Source organism: Lethenteron reissneri, chromosome 24 (genome assembly GCF_015708825.2).
Source record: "Lethenteron reissneri isolate LAM-NWPU_2019-01 chromosome 24, ASM1570882v1, whole genome shotgun sequence".
Taxonomy (NCBI): Eukaryota; Metazoa; Chordata; class Hyperoartia; order Petromyzontiformes; family Petromyzontidae; genus Lethenteron; species Lethenteron reissneri.
The window spans coordinates 15162482-15180074 of record NC_083802.1 but is presented as its reverse complement, the minus strand read 5'-3'; the positions used below and the strand labels follow the sequence as shown (position 1 = coordinate 15180074).

General features: G+C 44.2%; 2 protein-coding genes across 4 annotated transcripts in view; one reads left to right on the top strand and one right to left on the bottom strand.

Annotated features, from left to right (window-relative positions):
• Positions 1-2389: 2389 nt before the first annotated feature.
• EIF3J (eukaryotic translation initiation factor 3 subunit J) lies at positions 2390-15331 on the top strand. Of its 2 annotated transcripts, none has more exons than XM_061558457.1 (8): positions 2390-2467; positions 2936-3021; positions 5057-5108; positions 5225-5292; positions 5874-5985; positions 6785-6949; positions 9219-9292; positions 14309-15331. In XM_061558457.1, exons 1-8 carry the CDS (start codon positions 2446-2448, stop codon positions 14438-14440), a joined length of 711 nt encoding a protein of 236 aa, XP_061414441.1. In that variant the 5' UTR covers positions 2390-2445; the 3' UTR covers positions 14441-15331. The 2 variants fall into 2 exon arrangements, with proteins under 2 accessions (XP_061414441.1, XP_061414439.1); XM_061558455.1 differs by having other exon boundaries at positions 2394-2467; positions 2933-3021.
• Positions 7884-17593, bottom strand: part of SPG11 (SPG11 vesicle trafficking associated, spatacsin) — a 109779-nt gene continuing 100069 nt past the window's right edge. For both annotated transcript variants that reach the window (XM_061558395.1, XM_061558396.1), the window contains exons 41-42: positions 16318-16514; positions 7884-9262 (exon numbers count right to left, since the gene is read on the bottom strand). In XM_061558395.1, the coding sequence (XP_061414379.1) occupies positions 9243-9262; positions 16318-16514 (217 nt within the window). In that variant the 3' untranslated portion in view covers positions 7884-9242. The remainder of the gene's footprint in view (positions 9263-16317; positions 16515-17593) is intronic.

Below are 17593 nucleotides of genomic sequence, written 5' to 3'. Positions count from 1 at the left end.
ACCATAATTAGGAACGTAACACTATGCTCGGTTCAAAAGAGTATTCAAAGTTCTGAATGCAAACAGCATTACAAAATTGTGAAGCCAACTTGGTGTGTTTTTCAATAACCGAAATGGAAGATTCAAATCGAGGGATGATTGCTGCTGTAATTGCGGTTTCTATAAGATTTAAAGCCTTTGAAGTGTGCTCTGACGATTTTTAAGTTTGGCACTTGAAAATAAATGTCTGGATGTGTTGTTTGTGTTTCAAGATGAATGTGCCTATGGATGTGTATGAGATTGAAATGATGTACCGTTTATGAAGTCTGTTATATAGCAGTCAAAACAATGTGTTAAGTTATTTTTTATAATTTACACAGCTAATAAACATGAATATCACAGTCTTGGCATCAGTGTTTTCTCATTCTACATTACCTCGTCTGCACAAAAAAATATACCCATATTTAGTTTTGCTTTGGAAATATGTATGTACAAAAGTTGCACGGGTGAGATATGGTAACAATTACACTAAATATGTATAACAATTTAGATGCTTGAAAACAACTTTTAATTTGAAGTTTGACACAAGCGCATTTAGCGTTACAGTTAAACATTTTTTTAGTACTTTAAGTGGTGATCATTTTTGACCCGCAGAGGGCAGCAGTGCGGCCAACTCCATTGGCTTTACTCGAATACGCTTCCACGTCTCCCGGCATGGTGAAGTATGGTCAAATAACCCCGACGACCCACACGGCGTGGTGGGGAGACCTTCATCCAGCAGTGGATTGACAAAGGGGCCGTACATGGACAGCAGTTTTACCGTTACATTGTAAATGCAATGTGCCAAGCAACATTTGGTATTTAATGTGCATATTTCGTCATACTCTTGGTTATAAAAACAAGTATAACCCGTAAAAACAAAGTTTTTCACTATAAATCCTTTATATGCGTGGCGGCTAGAGTCCACTCGTCCTCTGGCTTTAGATGGCTGCCACCTATGGGTCAGATGATTGCATTGCACCATTAAGCAATTGATAATTAAATATAATATTTTTGTCCTTAAAAGTGTAAAATCTTGGAAAAAAAATTTCAGGAACATTAATTGTCACGCACAACGAGTCTGTGTGGGAAATGTCAGCTCGATTGGATCACGGGAAGTGGGTTAAAAAACGACCGAAAGATTTGCACGGTCCTAAGCAAGCAAGCGAACTTAATATAAAGGATTTTTTTAAAAAAACATGCTTAAAACGTAACGTGTTATCAGGTCCCATGGTGTAAACAAATGCAGTCTTTAAACTCGTATTACACTCACTCTCTAGCCTCTGTTTTAAAGAAAGGCCTATTGCCCGAAACGTCGCCTGTTCTATACCTTAAATACCACCTCGGTGTTGCGTTGTTTGTGCAAAATACTGGTAGTGACAACAGCATTCTTATCGTATTTTCGTTTTGTTGTAACTTTCTGAACGCCACGTCAGTATGGGTTACTGATGCCTACCTGTAGAAAGTAACCCAGCAATTAAATTCACCATGGAGGTAGAAAAGGATGCCATGCTAACCTTCTTGGATGTCTTTATTTTGGTGATTTCGAAAAGTGTATTGGTTTGGCCATGTTTGTTTGTTGTAGTACAGAGTTAGACTGATGGCCTTAATCTAAGTTATCTTGTGGCTGTTGTTGTTTGACTTGCATCCCACTGGGATTTTTGCACACAGCGTTGGTGTAGACGGTGATTTTTCTGCAATATTTTTGCTGTCTTTTCTTGGATTTTCTGTTTGCACTTAGTCACATATTCACTTTAAGATGTTTTCTTGTTCATGTTTTTGTTTTTTGTTTGTTGCGGTTGTACCCGATTCAAGAGCTGAATGGCTCACAGGGCTACACCTAATACATGAACTTTGAACCGCTTGCCTTCAGAGGCTAAGCTCCCTGTTCCTGATGACGACTGCTTGTGTTGCGATCGAAACGTCGTGATATTTTTATTATTTTTTATTCACTTTATTTTTATTTTATTGTTATTATTTTTTCCTATCCACGTGACTTTACCTAAAGAACCATAGAAAATGGTGCTTGTTATTAAGTAATAAAATTATAAGTGACGCGTCACGATACCGGGTACGTGACGTCACGCTCATCGACGCGCTGTGACGTCTCCGCGACGTCACCACGCACGCGCGCGCGGCTCCGTTGACGTCACCACGCACGCGCGCGCTGCTCCGTCGACGTCACCACGCACGCGCGCGCTGCTCCGTCAACGTCACCACGCACGCGCGCGCTGCTCCGTCAACGTCACCACGCACGCGCGCGGCTCCGTCAACGTCACCACGCAAGCTCGCTGCTCCGTCGACGTCACCACGCGCGCTGCGCCGTTGACGTCACCACGCACGCGCGCGCGTCCTTGACGTCACTTCCCGGCATCCCTTGCGCGTGACCCCCCCCCCCCACCCCGGGCGCGTGTGTCAGCGGCCAAGATGGCGGAGCCGGACTCGTGGGGTGAGTGGAGAGAGGCGGCCACGCTGGTGGGGAGTGTGAGGAGGAGGAGGGGGGAGAGACACGGGCCATTCTCTCCCTCTCTTGCTGCTGCCTCGCGACTCGATAATCGGTAGAATGAAGCGAGCCGCGTGTCACGGTGTGCGGGGGTGTGTGTCGGGCGTGGTGCCGTGCGCCACCCACGCCACCCTAGACCCCCTCGTTGTTGTGCCACGGCACCTGCCGGCCTGCATAGATGCCGCTGCTATTCGCTTGCTTGCCGCAACTTGTTCCAACGGTCTGTTAAAGGCGACACGGGGGTATCTGTGTGTGTGTCACAGTCTGTTAAGGCTACAAGGGGGGGTTCTGTGTGGTGTGTGTGTCAGTCTGTTAAGGCTACAAGGGGGGGGGGGGGTCTGTGTGGTGTGTGTCACAGTCTAAGGCTATTAAAGGGGGGTCTGTGTGGTGTGTGTGTCTTGGGTTTGGCAGCAGACGTGGAAGAATTCGTTGCGGAGGCGCCCAAGCCGGCGTTGGCGATAGACAAGTGGGCGGGCGAGGACGAGGATGACGACGTGAAGGTGCCGGGACGCCGAGTCGAGGGGTCGCGCATGCCGGGGGTGGTGTGTGTGTTGGGGGGGGGGGCAGTGAATGGTGACCGTATCGAGACGGGACAGCGGAATGATTGATCAGGATAAGGGCTGGGAAGGGGGGGGGGGCTCAGAAGCTAAAGCAAAACCGGTTTTTTTCTGTAAAACCGGGCCGTGGCCGGACTAGGCCTCAAACCAGACCAGGCCTATGGACCAGAACCGCCCCTTCCCACCCGCCCCTATCAAGACTGCTTCGTTATCAGGACTAGAATCTGATCGATCACGAATGAACCAGACCAGGGCGAGATCTCGAATGGGACTGAGCAAGGATGAAACTTAAAGCGGCACCAGAACTACAACTTGGCGTGAGCCAGGACTGCAACGTGTATCGTAACAGGACCAAATCGGGTCCGAGAATGAACCGAACCGGGATCGCGGACCAAACTTGAACCTGGGATCCCAATCGGGACTTGTGCCAGAACCCCAAAACCGCATCGCGAACGGACCAAGCCCTGGGTCCAGAGCCGGTCTCGGTCCGGGATTGAACCTCGCCGGATGTGATGGGCTTGTGTTCGTAAGAGAACCGGCCTCGTGGTTTAGCCCCTGAACAGCCCTGGTCCGGAATTCGAACATGATTTGCCTGGTCTGGTGGGGAGCGGTGGTGGTGGTGGGTGAGGTTCAGAACTAAAGAAGAGCAGCTCCACAGGTCTCGGACCGGCTCCGCCGAGACCGCATGGTCTCGTTAACTGCCATTAACCACAAGAGAGGTCATTAACATTGGTAAACGTGGTAATTGTACGAAGCGGGGGGGGGGGGGGGAAACGCGCTCTCTAGCCGCCCGAACTCGGCAGTGGCAGCAGCGGCAACAGGGCGCGGTCCCGAGCGGGTTAGAGGGCGGGCACGGGAGTAGGATAGACCCGAGAACTATCGAGGCCTCATGGCAAAAAGTGGATTTTATATTCGTAGGTAGGTAGTGGAGCGAAATCCATCGTGCTGTACTTCTAAGCTCCTCTGTCTGTGCTCCCCGCTATCACCAGCCCGCACAGACCTGCGTGCAGTATTGAAGTGTGGCTCACATGATGACTTGAGGAAGCCCTCATCCAACAGTGGATTTACCAAAGTCCCGTGCACATAGTTAGGGGTACCTAAAAATCGATTGTAACCTCTTAAGGATGTCTCGTGTTAAAAAGAACCGTGGTTCGAGAAGGGGGGTTGGATACCCCCCACAATTGAAGGACCCTAACGTTGCAGGGAGTTAACCCTGCCCCTTTATACAAGCACATCTACATTGTACCCCCAATGTAGATGTGACTGTACCGCCATGGATTTGCAACATGCTGTCTTTTCTGCCCCACGACGCAGTACAGCGTAAACCGCAGCACAGCAATTACCCAGACGTAGCATATGGTGAATTACAAGCGGTTGATTGTGTTGACGTGTCAAAACGGTTTAACTGCAGTTCACCCCGTAGGGAAATTAAAATCTGGACACCAGCGGCGTTGGCAAGTGGGATTATACAAAACTGTTGGGAGTGGCAGGGGGGAAAAACGAACTGAAAGAATTGAAAGTGGTAAGATAAGAACTACATTGCGACATTTTCCCCGTGGGGAAATAGCCAGAGTAAACTGTATTCGAAATGCCAAAAGGCTTTTGATATCCCAGAGTCGAGGCTTAGGGGACCTGGATATGTTTACTCTGCTGCAAACTTCACCCTTGCTAATCAAGAGACAAAACGGGTGTTAATACGAACCTTAGTTTCATACAAACCTTAACGGATTCACCACTATAATCATGCGCAATTATAAAAATGTCATCCCAGTGAAATGATGTTTTAATACGAGTCCCTCAACCCTTGTATTATTACACCACGTGGTACGCAAAGACAAATGTTTTATTGGCGGTGGCATTTATCCTTTAAAAAAAAATTTTAGGCTTTGTTAATTACCGCTGGGAGTGGTGCATAGTAATTAGGTTGCTTATCGACGTCAAAGATCTTTAATGAGTGATTTCCGATCGTGTTGCACAGGACAACTGGGATGATGAGGAAGAGGAAAAAAGAGAAGCAAAAGCTAACACAGGTAAGGGGATACTCGCAACCACATTGGTCACCCGTTAAGTAGTTGCAGAATTACATTGTGATGGGCTAGGCTAAAGTGGTTTCTGTAAACAGCTTTTACCATATTTATCTCTGCAGAGGTGAAAGCCGCTGAGAAGAAAAAGAAACCAGAAAAAGTAAAAGCAAAGAAAGAGGTCAACGAGAAGGTAGTTTGTTTATACTCGAATATTCCTGCGTGAACTGTAATATACTCGAATATTCCTGCGTGAACTGTAATAGCGCACACGTTAGTCAAAATGTTTCATGAAACAATATCCACATGCTGTAGCATTAGTAAATATACATGTGCTCTTTGTGAAATCGTCCATCCTACAATTACTGTCCTCCGCTATTTTTAATTGCTAAAGTCCCCACATTGAAGAAACCATGAACTACTCTTGCAGCAGTCATATTAACTGTCTGCCAGACATGACTGAATGCTATTCTGGTTGTGCGTGGCATGCGTATGTGTGGGGGAAGTGGTTCGATTCCCAGCTCATGCTAACGGAAGTAGCGAATAGCTGAACCCATCCTGGCCTTTCCGAGGTTGACTTGGCCATCAATGGTGCAGTGTGTAAACAATCGGCACTTGGGAGATGAAGGGGGCTGGGTGTGGTACTGGCCATCCTACCCCCTCGTGCGCTGTTCTAGCCTATTAGAGGTGCTAGCTCACAGCAATTGCCCCAACAGTCTTAAAAGCTATGTATGAAGGATCGTTGTCTGTGTGCGCGACCACTTGCCTATTCAGGCAGCGACCGAGCCGACGAGAAAACAGAGCCCAGAGGAGGAGCGGTTAGAAAAACTGCGCCTCCAGAAACTTCAGGAGGAGGCCGACCTTCATGTTGCACTTGAGACCTTCGGTATGTTTCGGATCCTGCGTTTGTCGTTATTTTAAGACTGGTTTTTTTTTGGGTTGGTTTTATTTTTAAGGTGCAGGGAGGGATCTTGAATGACAAGGGAGCAAAAAATGTGTTTAATGTGACTCGAAAATGTTTTCAAAGTGCATGTATGTATGTTACGTTGAACTTATTTTGCACCATACATAGTCCACCGTGCTACCCGGAGGTGCGGGGAAATTGTTTGATTATTGACACTGCAGTAAATTACTGCAAGTGCTAACATGTTCAGTGGTGAATATTGACGCGTCTTAATATAAACTATTTGAAGCCACAATGGTAACTATGTTCAGAGCTTGAATTGTGTTGGACTATATTGAAAATGACATGGGGAATTTGTTACTAATGCACAAACATGAAATCCAAAAACGTATATTTTTGTTGGCACAAGTAAAGTTTTGTTCGTTAAGGATTTTTGTTCGGGCAAACTTTGGCCTTTACTGTAAACACTTTGCATACAATTTCCAAGTCTACACTCACCGTTATTCCCAAAGTAGTGTGGCAGAAAAAATAACAATTCTAGCCAACCAATAATTTTGGCAGATTCACTCCACTGATAAATGGTATGTTTCTGCCCCTTTGTTGTTAAACTGCTGGATAAAGGCCTCCCCATGCTGTGTCAATCATGGGGGTTGTTTTACCATACTTCACCATGCTAGTCAGTGCCAGTTGGTAAAGATGGGTCTTGCTTAGTTCAGTGCACGGGCTACTGTGCCACCCTATTGTTTTTAATTTGTCGCTTCCTGAAACTTTTGTTTGTTAGGCGAAAGAAGCACAGAGGACGTGAGCGTAGATGCTTTGAACCCTGTGACGAAGGAAGACTTTGTGGAGTTTGGAAATGCCCTCCGACGGAAGGTCACACAGTACGAGAAGTCTGCGCATTACGTGGGTTTCCTGGAGGCCCTGTTTCGTGACATCTGCATCAGCCGTGAGTTCACCCCACAAAGCGGCGTTTCACTTGCACCGGGCATATACGTCACAAATACCTGACTACTTACATGTCCAGTGGGGGGGGGGGACGGTGACCCCCATGAGCCAATGTGTAATGGTGATGCAAGATTCCCCGCATGTCGCTAGATGGCAGCATTTCACCTGGAGTTGTATCTGATATAAAATAACACCTCTTGCAGATGTTGCGAGGCACAGGGATACATCAATCTCTATTTTACAAAAGCGTCTCATGTTGAAGTATCTCAACACATATCCATTATTATTCTCACATGCATCCACATGTATGAGAATACGTTATTTACAGTGAATACACATGTACTAATGTTACCTTTAGGCTAATAGGGTAAAACAAACTGTAAATCAGCCAATAGGAATGCATACGAGATGAAAAAATAAACAAGGAATTTACTTTTAAATTGTGACCCCTGAACAGCAAGGGAATAAATGAAAGTTGAATATTTATTGTAGACCTACTCACCCAGGAATATTTGCCCCAAACGCTCATCACGGCACTCCACATCGACCAGCCCCCCTCATTACTAATCATGAACAGGTGACGTTCTCCATATAGACACCCCCCTCTTTCATACTAATTAGCGGCTGACGTCACTCCACATGGGGGGCTGAGGTGCCTCCTCCCCCCTCTTCGGCGTCAAGTTACAACCCTCACTACAAAGGCAGAACCCTCGCCGTCACGCAATCTCCGTAACGCTATTGAGACATCAAAGTAAAAAGGACGTCATGATGAACAAGGGATTATAACCTTGAAATGAAATAGGTCTGTGTCACCGCGCCCTTACAAATTGCACACGAATTGATGCAATGAATATCACGTCGCGGTCTGCTTTAAGCTTGCAAGTTTCAGATTTACTGCAATACACCCGTCATTGGATGGGCAAAAGGCGAGTTTTAAGTATCTAAAGATATTTTACTACATGGCCAGAACACGTGAATGTGATGTACGGTAAAAATCGTTCCTCTTGCAATACTGATAAAGTTCCAAGCATTTGTAGCAGTTGCCCAACTGCATGCAAAGCATGGTTTTGTATAAAATATTTATCCGAGCACGCCAATTTCCTCCCACAATAAAATATTGAGGCGCATTGGCCAATCTTCCCACTGTGCAAGATCCAATTTGGAGTGACTTGAAACTCAGAAGCTTCCCTAGATAAACAACTGCTACACTTGGGCGAGAAGCACAAATGGAATGGAAGTGTGCATTTATTCTTCGAGTCTCAGTACAGGTGGCCATTTCACTGCAATTTATCTAACAGAGCCTCGATGAGCAAAGTGGCAAATGGGTTGGAAACGTGAGCAGCGAATTTAATAAAATTCGCGGCTCACATTTGACATTCTAACAAATCAACATCCGCTGGACATGCCTGCCAGATGTTTGCAAATGCTCCTTTGCTTCTGGTGTCACAGTTAATAAGATGCAAAATTAACCGGCACAATAGATTATTTTCTTCCGTTCAGGTTTATTGAACAAATATATATTATTTGCATGTTGTGGCATTGCATAATTGTACATGGCCATGTCTGGTGCTTTTAGTTCCCGAGTTCCACCTTATGGCTATGATTCTTAATTGTTCCATGAAACAAAAAAACCTGCTTGTGCTGCACAGCAGCTGACAGGCAGTGACATTTGAGCTCATTTGTTGAATTAAGACAAGGGTACGGATGAGAAATTGGTACAGCTTGCATTTGTGTACAATTTGTTCTTTTAATATATTTTTTTACTTTAAGCTCGGAGCAATGATATGACTTTGTATATTGCCACTGAGCCGTGCACTTGTCACAGGACATTTGAAATGATAAACATTGTGCAGCCTTTATTCTACGCATTGCGTATAATCGTGTTAATTTTGTACAAGACACCTTGTGCATTTCAACATCTTAAAGTGAAACAATCTTTCATTTAAATCTAGATGTGGGAAAAAAAGGCATTCAACTTAATGGTGAACATTTTTTGAGAGTTTTGCACTGAAAAAGCCTCGAAGAAATTGCACTGGATTTTAAGCCACACTGCATTTTCCCCATTTTTGAAAATCATTCCCGGTGTTTTGACCAACTCAAGAATCTCCATGAAATGGTTTTCATGAGAACTCCGAACGCAAACGTGAACAATCATGTGCACTTTCATCGCTCCTAAGGCGCTTTTCGCTTGAAAAGCTTCCTCCAGCACCGCACCATAAGTGCCCGATTGGTAACCATTTCCCCCCCCTCCCGCCTTGTGCTCCTTGCAGTGGAAATGGAGGATGCGAAAAAGCTCAGCTCCACTTTAAACGTCCTGTGTGTTGAGAAACAGAAGGCAGACAAGGTAAGTGCACCTGCTGTTTGTCACCTCGCAGCACTTGAGCATTCATACACATCATCGTTCTTCAAGCAAGTCTCTTGCACACCATGTGGAGACACAACACAGCCGCAGTAAATAACACTGGTCAACAAAAAAAATATTCTGGCCTGGACTTTTGCAGCTGTTTTAGACTAATTTCAGGTTGCTGATTCCAAATCTGATCTCAGATTTGCTCTATCACATCATTTTTATGATATCGGCATACCCCATTTCATCGATTTTACCTGAAATTAACTCTGTCACTTATGATTGCAAGTTGTTGCGAGTCAGTGGCTGCTTTAGTGTTAAAATATGGTGCTGTATTTTTAGGATAGTGTGTTTATAATATAATTTTATGTAGATATCCACATTTATTTAATATCTTTCTTCTGCAGTTTTTATTGAAACTGCAATATTTGATATCTCAAAAACCTGATGTGATAGACAAAAACTGATGCCAGATTTGGAATCAGCACCCCAAAATTACCTTTAAACCGTTGGAATACCTAATACCAGAAAAAGTGTGACCAGTGTAAGCAGTGACAATTGTTGCCATGGAGTTTTTTTTTTGCATGTAAGTTTTCTTCTTCTTGGTTCTTTCGGTAAAGACTGAATCCCTGCAGTCACGAAAGCTTTAAATCGAAACATGTAAGTTTTGTCAAGATATGAGTTTTCATCCTATTTGGTATGTTTAGTGAAATGCAGACTTGCGCATTGTATGTACACGGTTTTATTAACTGTATAAAAGGATACTACAGGCAGGTTAAGAATTTGCAAGTCATTGAGTAACCTGAGCAATTAGTCCAAGTATCCTGTGGGCATAGGGGTATAGTAGTATTGCTGATCACAACATGGGCAATTTTGGTTTTCCTTTCTCTTACCAAGGTTTTAATTTCATTCAGAGCCCTCTGTCAGTCCACTGCTGGATGAAGGCCTCCTTCCTACTGTGGTCATGGGGGGGGTTCAACCATACTTCACCACACTGGCTAGTTAGTGTGGGTTGAAGTGTGGGCCCAGTGGAGATACTTTCCACAGATACCTTAGCCGTGACCAGCATTCTTTATGCAGGTCACTGGATATGTACCGTATTTCCCCGCATAAAACCTGTGGGGTATACCACTTTCTACAAACAAAACAAGACCTTGCTGGGTATATGGAGGTGCGGGCTATCCCAAATATATTTCACACGTGTGACATGTCATAACTCGTTCAATTTTTCCATGGTAGGACTATCCATTATGCAACACTTACCTTTGACTAAAGCACTGCTGAATAAACCACTCGCACTAAAATTGCACATGTTATCACGTTTTAAATGATTAGAATTGTTTGTACAATGAAACGACAATGTTTGAAGTGAGCGCACTTTGTTTACCGTAATACTTTCAGTGGCTGTAGGGGGGTGCGAACGTTTCAGCTGAGGCTATGGATTGCACAAGCGTCTACCAGACGTGGAATCATAATTGCAGAGTCCCTTAAGGCCGCTGCTATTGGCTGAGCACTATAGAGTCGCGACCATGAGCTTTGTTTCAAACTTCCAATGGCTTTGTTGCCCGGAGGCAATGGCGTTAGCTTAGTGCCGCTATTGTCTGCGCAGTGCGCAATCTACCAGTGCTAAAACTGTACAGGGGTAACTACCGGTCCAGTAGCTGTCATATGATGAGGTCGAATTCTGGTAAGCCTAACAGTACACTTATCTACCAGTTGTGTTACTTATGGAATATTTCCTTTTGTTACTTATTTACTGTTTTAAGTTCACTCGTTTCCGTTTAGTTTGTTTTCTTTGTGCACGTTATGATTGTAATGTTAACAATTGATAGTGTAATGTATAACAAATGTAAACTTTGTATTAATACGATGGAATTAAGCTGCGGTAACGATGTTAAAGATATGAATGCATGCAGGGTATATGGAGGTACGGGCTATCTGAAATTTGTTTTACACAAAACGCTTTTTGTGGGGTATATGCGTATGTGGGCTATATGCGGGAAAAGACGGTAGTGGTGTGCTAACTGCCATGCAATCGTGTCCCACCAATTGTATACAAGCACTTGGATGCAAAGACTCATTAAATGTACCATTATAGTGCTGCCACTGTTACTGCTGCCATTCTGACCCCTTCCAATTAGTCTCTTTGGGCTCTCATTAACAGTCCCTCCAGAAAAACGCGGAGTTTTTTGGTGATTGTTGCGGGCAAAAATCGTTGATTATGCGGCACGTTTTCTTAAAAAATGCGATGGAATATGCGGGATATTATGCAATTTTATGCGATTAAATTGCGGGAACTTGCAAAAACTGCGGGAACTTGCAAAAACTGCGGTTTGATGAAAAAGAGAAAAAAAAGTGATTCCCCCAACACCCTATTCACTAGGCTACTACTTTAATGTAAAGAGTCATTTCTTATTACTTCCTATGATAAGCAAGCATACTACATCACAGAAAGTGCTGGGAATATTTAAGTTCTCATCTTGTTTTATTTCAGACCTTAACAAACAGATGGCTCAAACTTACAAAACATTGAGTCGAACAAGTTCTGTAGCTTTACAAAATGAATATGCTACAACTTCTGTAAAAATGAATAAATAAAATATTAAAAAATAAAATGTGTGCTTCCTGTTTTACAGAGGTAGCTATACAAAACAGACATCTTCTGTTAAAATAAGTGTTTTCAGTGCACAGTAACGTAAGCAATACAGTAACAGTACAGTCTTACAGTAATGTAAATTTACATACTACTAACAAAAAAGTGCAATCTTACAACTGTAAAGTTGCATAAACTCCTGAATAAAACTAACTACGTAGCCTCTAACACTTCATAACGTTCCCATGGCAACAGGGGAAATGGCTGCGCTTGTGTGAAGTAAACGCAACATTTTTCAACTTTCTGCTAAGATATATGTGACTTTTTGCAACGAAAATGCGGGGATTATGAAATCATGCAAGCCCGCATATTTTGCGCGCGGAAATCTGCAATTTATGCGGCGAAAGTGCGGCGTATTTGAAAAAACGCGCTCCCCGCATAAATATGCGGACTTTGGCTGATTTTGCGTGGAATCTTGCGATCGCATAATCGCGTTTTTCTGGAGGGACTGCATTAAGCTGTAAGACACTCCGCCGTGCTCCCGAATGAGCCACTACCAAGATTAAGTGTTTTTTTCCAGAAATTACGAGTCATTACCAAAGGTGTTTAAACTTGCAAATCTTGCAATCCTGTGAACTCATTTTATTTACAATACGCTAATAGTTGACTTTTAAAATATTCACGTGAATTTCAGAGCACACTGTGCACCATTGAGAGCACCCTCATGCTTGTGCAATGGTGACAAGCCAGACTCTGAGCCCGTTGCCATGACCACTAGTGAGGTTTGGTCCAGGTTGTCACGGTTATTGGTGGAGGCGGTGGGGAGAGCAGTCTGCTGAAAGCTGGGGATGTGAGAAGCCTTTCTATGCTGACCCAAACCAGCCAGGCTTCATAGCTCAGCCTTTAAAAAGAGGTAGAGACTCTTGACTTATGGTGATGTGGTTGTCGTTGATGAAGCTGTTTGCTTTTTGTTGCATAGGCTGTTTAGCATTTGCAGAGTAAATGCATCACCCAACAACTGGTGCTTATGCACTGTGATTTGTAACAAGTAAATTGATAATTGGGTGGAACACAGATTTGTGCACTGCACTACGAATTTGGTAACCCACGTTCATTCCAGGTAACAACATCAATAGGGAAGGGGATAATCCCTTTGCGTGGTGAAGAATGGTCAGACAAGTCCCACTGTTTGGAAAGCGCCACATCCAGCAATTATTTGACATTCAGTACGCTGACGCAAATGTGTTCGTACTCCCCGTTGTAACCATGATTAGGAGGAGTTTTCATAAAGGTCACTTGGGACCCACTGTCGGTGCCCATGGGTGGGTCCCCCCCCCACCCCCGGGCGAGTGACATCACTGTTAAAACACCCTTGTCTATAATTGCATGAGAACCCTTTAAAATATCCACCACAAGGCCCGGTATATAGAGCTATCTGCAGCTTGAATTGCCCACCAGCATTTTACACAAGAGACTCATCAAGCGGACAATCTGACTTGATTTACAAAAGTATTTAGCCGTTTACATTGATTTGTTATTTGTACAGTTAAACTCCATGTGTGTTTCAGTAGTATTCTCAGAATAGTCGTTGAAATTGAATATGCCAGGAAAAATCACTTTGTAATGTTAAATATATAACAATTCACAGTGGGTTTGGATTGAAGGTGGTGTACACTTCTTTCAGAAAATTTAGCATTTGGCAGGATGTGCATCTGTATGCTAACTACCTCGCCTGGTATACAGGAGGTTGTGGGTTCGACCCTGAAGCCTATATGTTTGGAATTTGCATGTTCTCTCCCCAGGTCATGTAGATTTCTCTCTGGGTCTACTAGTTTCCCCCCTCTACATTTAGAAACATGTATTTAGAGTATTTTATTGCCATACATTTCCACAAACCAATTTGATGAGCTAATATTTGTGACCAGGTTGCTTATGAAAAAGAGCTATATAGCTTCGTGGGCCTTACCTGGTAGAATAAAAGTTGTAATTATATATTAATGTAGAGCTGGTCCCACCTGTTATAATCAGTTGTGTTTGCATTTAATGAGTGTTGTGAAACAGGAAAAACATTTACATATTTGGGTACCCTCTTTAGCTCCGGCAGACACAGTGGATACATTGTTATTTCTGAGCTTTCAAATGTCTTTAGATAATCACTTTGTAATTTTGCAATCAATGTACATTATAAAACCACAATACTGCAATTGAATTGGTCACTGGTGTTTTTCTTTATTGAAACATTTCTGACCTCGCCATTTAACATCACGGTCAGATCCCCTTTTTTCAACTGGGCGACAACAGTTTATCTGCTTTGGTAAACGACCTCCGACTTGATCCGTTGTGCTTGTGGTCAGCTGTGCGATGTTATGGCAGTAACGTTTTGCATTTTAAAAAATCTGGCATTTGTTTGTTTTCCCCAGGAAAAGAAGGTAAAGAACAAGAAGAAACGGGCGAGCATGCCAGGTGGCGGCTTCAAGGCAAACTTGCGTGACGAGCTCGAGGCTTTTGACGAGGGTCCTGCAGGATATGACGAATACGAAGACTTCATGTGACACCTGCTGCTGCTTGTATCTCCCCTTCCCCCCCAAACACCTGGAACTCTGTATGACACCCGCCTCAAGCATCATCTTCATCACTTCCTCCATCAAGTTGCCATCGAGACACCCGGGAGAAGCCCAGCTCGTGGCACGAAGAAGCCAGAATAATGGGAACTCTGCAATTTTACTGCGAGAGCGCGCGCACGCACTAGCGTACACAGCAGTGGTTTACGTTTGTGAAAACGCTGCCAAGTCCACCTCTTGCGGCCAGAATTCAACTATTCCCCCTGCTCCTCAGTGGAAGGGGGCAAGGTGGGGGCGGGGGGGGGTTCCTCTTGCTATTGCAGTTTGAGCTTTGAATCTTGGGTTGTTTAAAGTTAACACAATTGGATAATTTCACTTGGATTTTTGCCGCATTTTGATCATGGAATAAAGTAACACTGCGGGAAATTGAGAATGGCCTAGCTATTTTTGTATAATAAAACTTATCCATAACGTGCTGCGTAATTGTTGTATGCGTCACCCTGAATTATTTCCATACTCGGAAATAAGGTTTCAGACTCCGTCCGTTGCCATAAATCGCTGTGCTGCTGACTCAAACCCGGATGCTGTCTTAATCCATTTCAATGAGCCATTCTCAATGCTCCAAAATTAACTTGTGTGTTTCATAAACGACAACTGTATTACAATTGAATTATACTCCCTGCAGTATTTAGTTTTATTTAATAAAAGGCAAATACAGGACATGTTCTCTCATGTTGTGACCGCTAAGCTTTGGGCAGAGCTGAAAACTGGCATTGATGGGCGGTCATGGATACAGCCACGCTGGCAGTTTGCGTGTTGAATTTTTCTCTATGCAGTATAGAGTCGTGCTTATGCAAATACATGTAGACCTTTGAATATCAACCCCCTGCTGAAAGTGCTCATTTCCAGTGTGAAAACGTGACTTGACCAAAAAGCAGTCGTGTAACTGGATATGAAAATGTTCAGTTCATTGAGTTAACATAAGGACATCTCAAAAAGCTGCACACATATTTGAAGCCAGGCCATGAACAGGCCATTGTGGCCCATTCCAGGTTTAACAGCATACACTGTGAATGTCAAATTTAATCAAGAATGGCAATAAAGCAACCATTTGTCAATATTGTCTTGGGGTGAAATAGACAAGATAAACACCACCATGGAAGTAATGTTTAAGCAAACATTGGTATCTTGCAAGCAATACCAAAATGCATATTTACAGACTGGAGTGGGTGTCGTCTGATTTAAAATTCAATGACGCATTTGGTTCGGTACACGTTGAGCCTTGTCAATCCACTGCTTGGCAGGGCCTCCTCCCCTATGTCTTTGTCGTGGGGATTACTTGACCAGACTTCACTGTGCTGGTTTCATGTGGGTTTGTTAAGGCAGGGAACAGACATGGGATCATACATGCATGTTTTTTTAGTCCAGATATCTGATGCCACAGCATCATCGCAACTTGTGCACGCTGATATGACAACTGGGCATTCCAGGTGATTTGGTTATGTAAGGGTGTACAAACTGGTGAAAATCAGCTTTGACAAAAATACAAGAGACATCACGCACATGCACGAAATGTGCCTTTTCAGCATGCATTAGTCAAAAGGAACGCATTTAATTGGCAACAATAGCCGTACGTTCCAAACCACAGATGTCATGGAAAGCGTGACGTCAGAACTAGGCACCTTTAGCAGACAAGGCTTGTCTTTCGTGCTGGTTTTTTATCACCAATTAGCAACACAGTTTTATACTCAAGTTTCGGTAAAATTGCATCAGATTTACCGTATCCTGTTAAAGACAAATAAACAGAGGGAGCTAATGCGTCAACTTTTGCAATCCACCCTGCCTCTGGTGTGAAGGTGGTAACTAACCGGCCTGGTAGCTGGCGAGCGTGTCGTTGAGGTAGTACTTGGCGCCCGGGTGGGCGAGCATTTCGCCGGCGAGATCCCGGAAGTCGCACTGGAAGGCCATGCTGTAGGTGAGGCACAGGCACGTGTTCCAACTCTGGCGCAGCAGCTTCTTCATGTTGTCGCGGTGCGCCGCCGACGGCTCCTCCACCTTCCTGTAGCTGTGGGAAAAACAAGCTATTAAAACTATAAGCTCAACTTTTTATTTGACCGTGTAAGGCCCCACTGAGCGATTAGCTGAGGTACAGAGTTTTGTTTCAGAGGTGACCTAGTCCCAGAGCTCAACGATGTGGATTGTGGAAATTTACAACATCCAAATACTCAAAGATGCATGTCGATTCTAAATGTGGAGGGAAAGACCCGGGGAAAAATGCACGTGACACAAAGGGAGAGAGACATGCAAACTCCAAATATTCAGGCGTTGGGCAGGGTTGGGATCAAACCCACGACCTGTATATACCAGGCGAGGTAGTTAACATCTCGCCAGTGTGGAGTGTTGGTAAGCGTGGAGTTGAGCAGACTGAGAAACAGCAGCAGCAGTAGCAGCAGCAGTCGAGCGTAAAAGGTAATGTCTTAAGCCACTGTTGGCGGAAGGGCCTCCACGAGTGGGAGCTCTGGAGAGCCCCTTTAGAGGGAATTTGGCCTAATCTTCCATGCCAACCAGACGTATCAGAAGAGGGGCGCCACAGGCATCCTGCCAATCGACTGATGTACGACTGATTGATCAACCTGCGCCAACATTTCAACTACCGCACTGCGAGATCGAGTCAAACAGGCGACCTTTAGATTGCCAGTCCCGCGTGCTAACCATTACCACACAGCAGACGAGCATAGCTTCCTTCAAATAAAAATGTTAAATACTCTCAATACAATTATCTGGGCTTATTGGGAGGAGGCATGGCCCAAATAATACAAAAAAACAGACCACGCAAAAACATACATATATGTCTAAAAATTATTTACAGCCAACCTATTAAGAATGTGGGTGAAGACAACATCCCTCTATATTTGTGCCTTTAAGCGATCGGATTTAGTCGTCAGCAAGTCCTGCGGTGCTATGAGTACCGATACCATGAGCGAGAAATCTAAAATTGGCAAGCACAGTCAACATCTGCCACTTGGATAATTCAGAGGTTCCTGCGCAGCGGAGCCGAAACATGAAACGCCAAATGCACTGCGACGTTGAGACGGCTAGGTGGCACTGTGGAATAGCAATAAGCGTTTGAATTCGCGGCAGCGT

Excerpts from the sequence above, each read along its gene's own strand:
- EIF3J (XM_061558455.1), top strand. The coding sequence starts at position 2,446 with ATGGCGGAGCCGGACTCGTGGG. Across the intron at positions 3,022-5,056 it reads ACGAGGATGACGACGTGAAG|GACAACTGGGATGATGAGGA; the intron begins GTGCCGGGACGC and ends CGTGTTGCACAG. Across the intron at positions 9,293-14,308 it reads AGAAACAGAAGGCAGACAAG|GAAAAGAAGGTAAAGAACAA; the intron begins GTAAGTGCACCT and ends TGTTTTCCCCAG.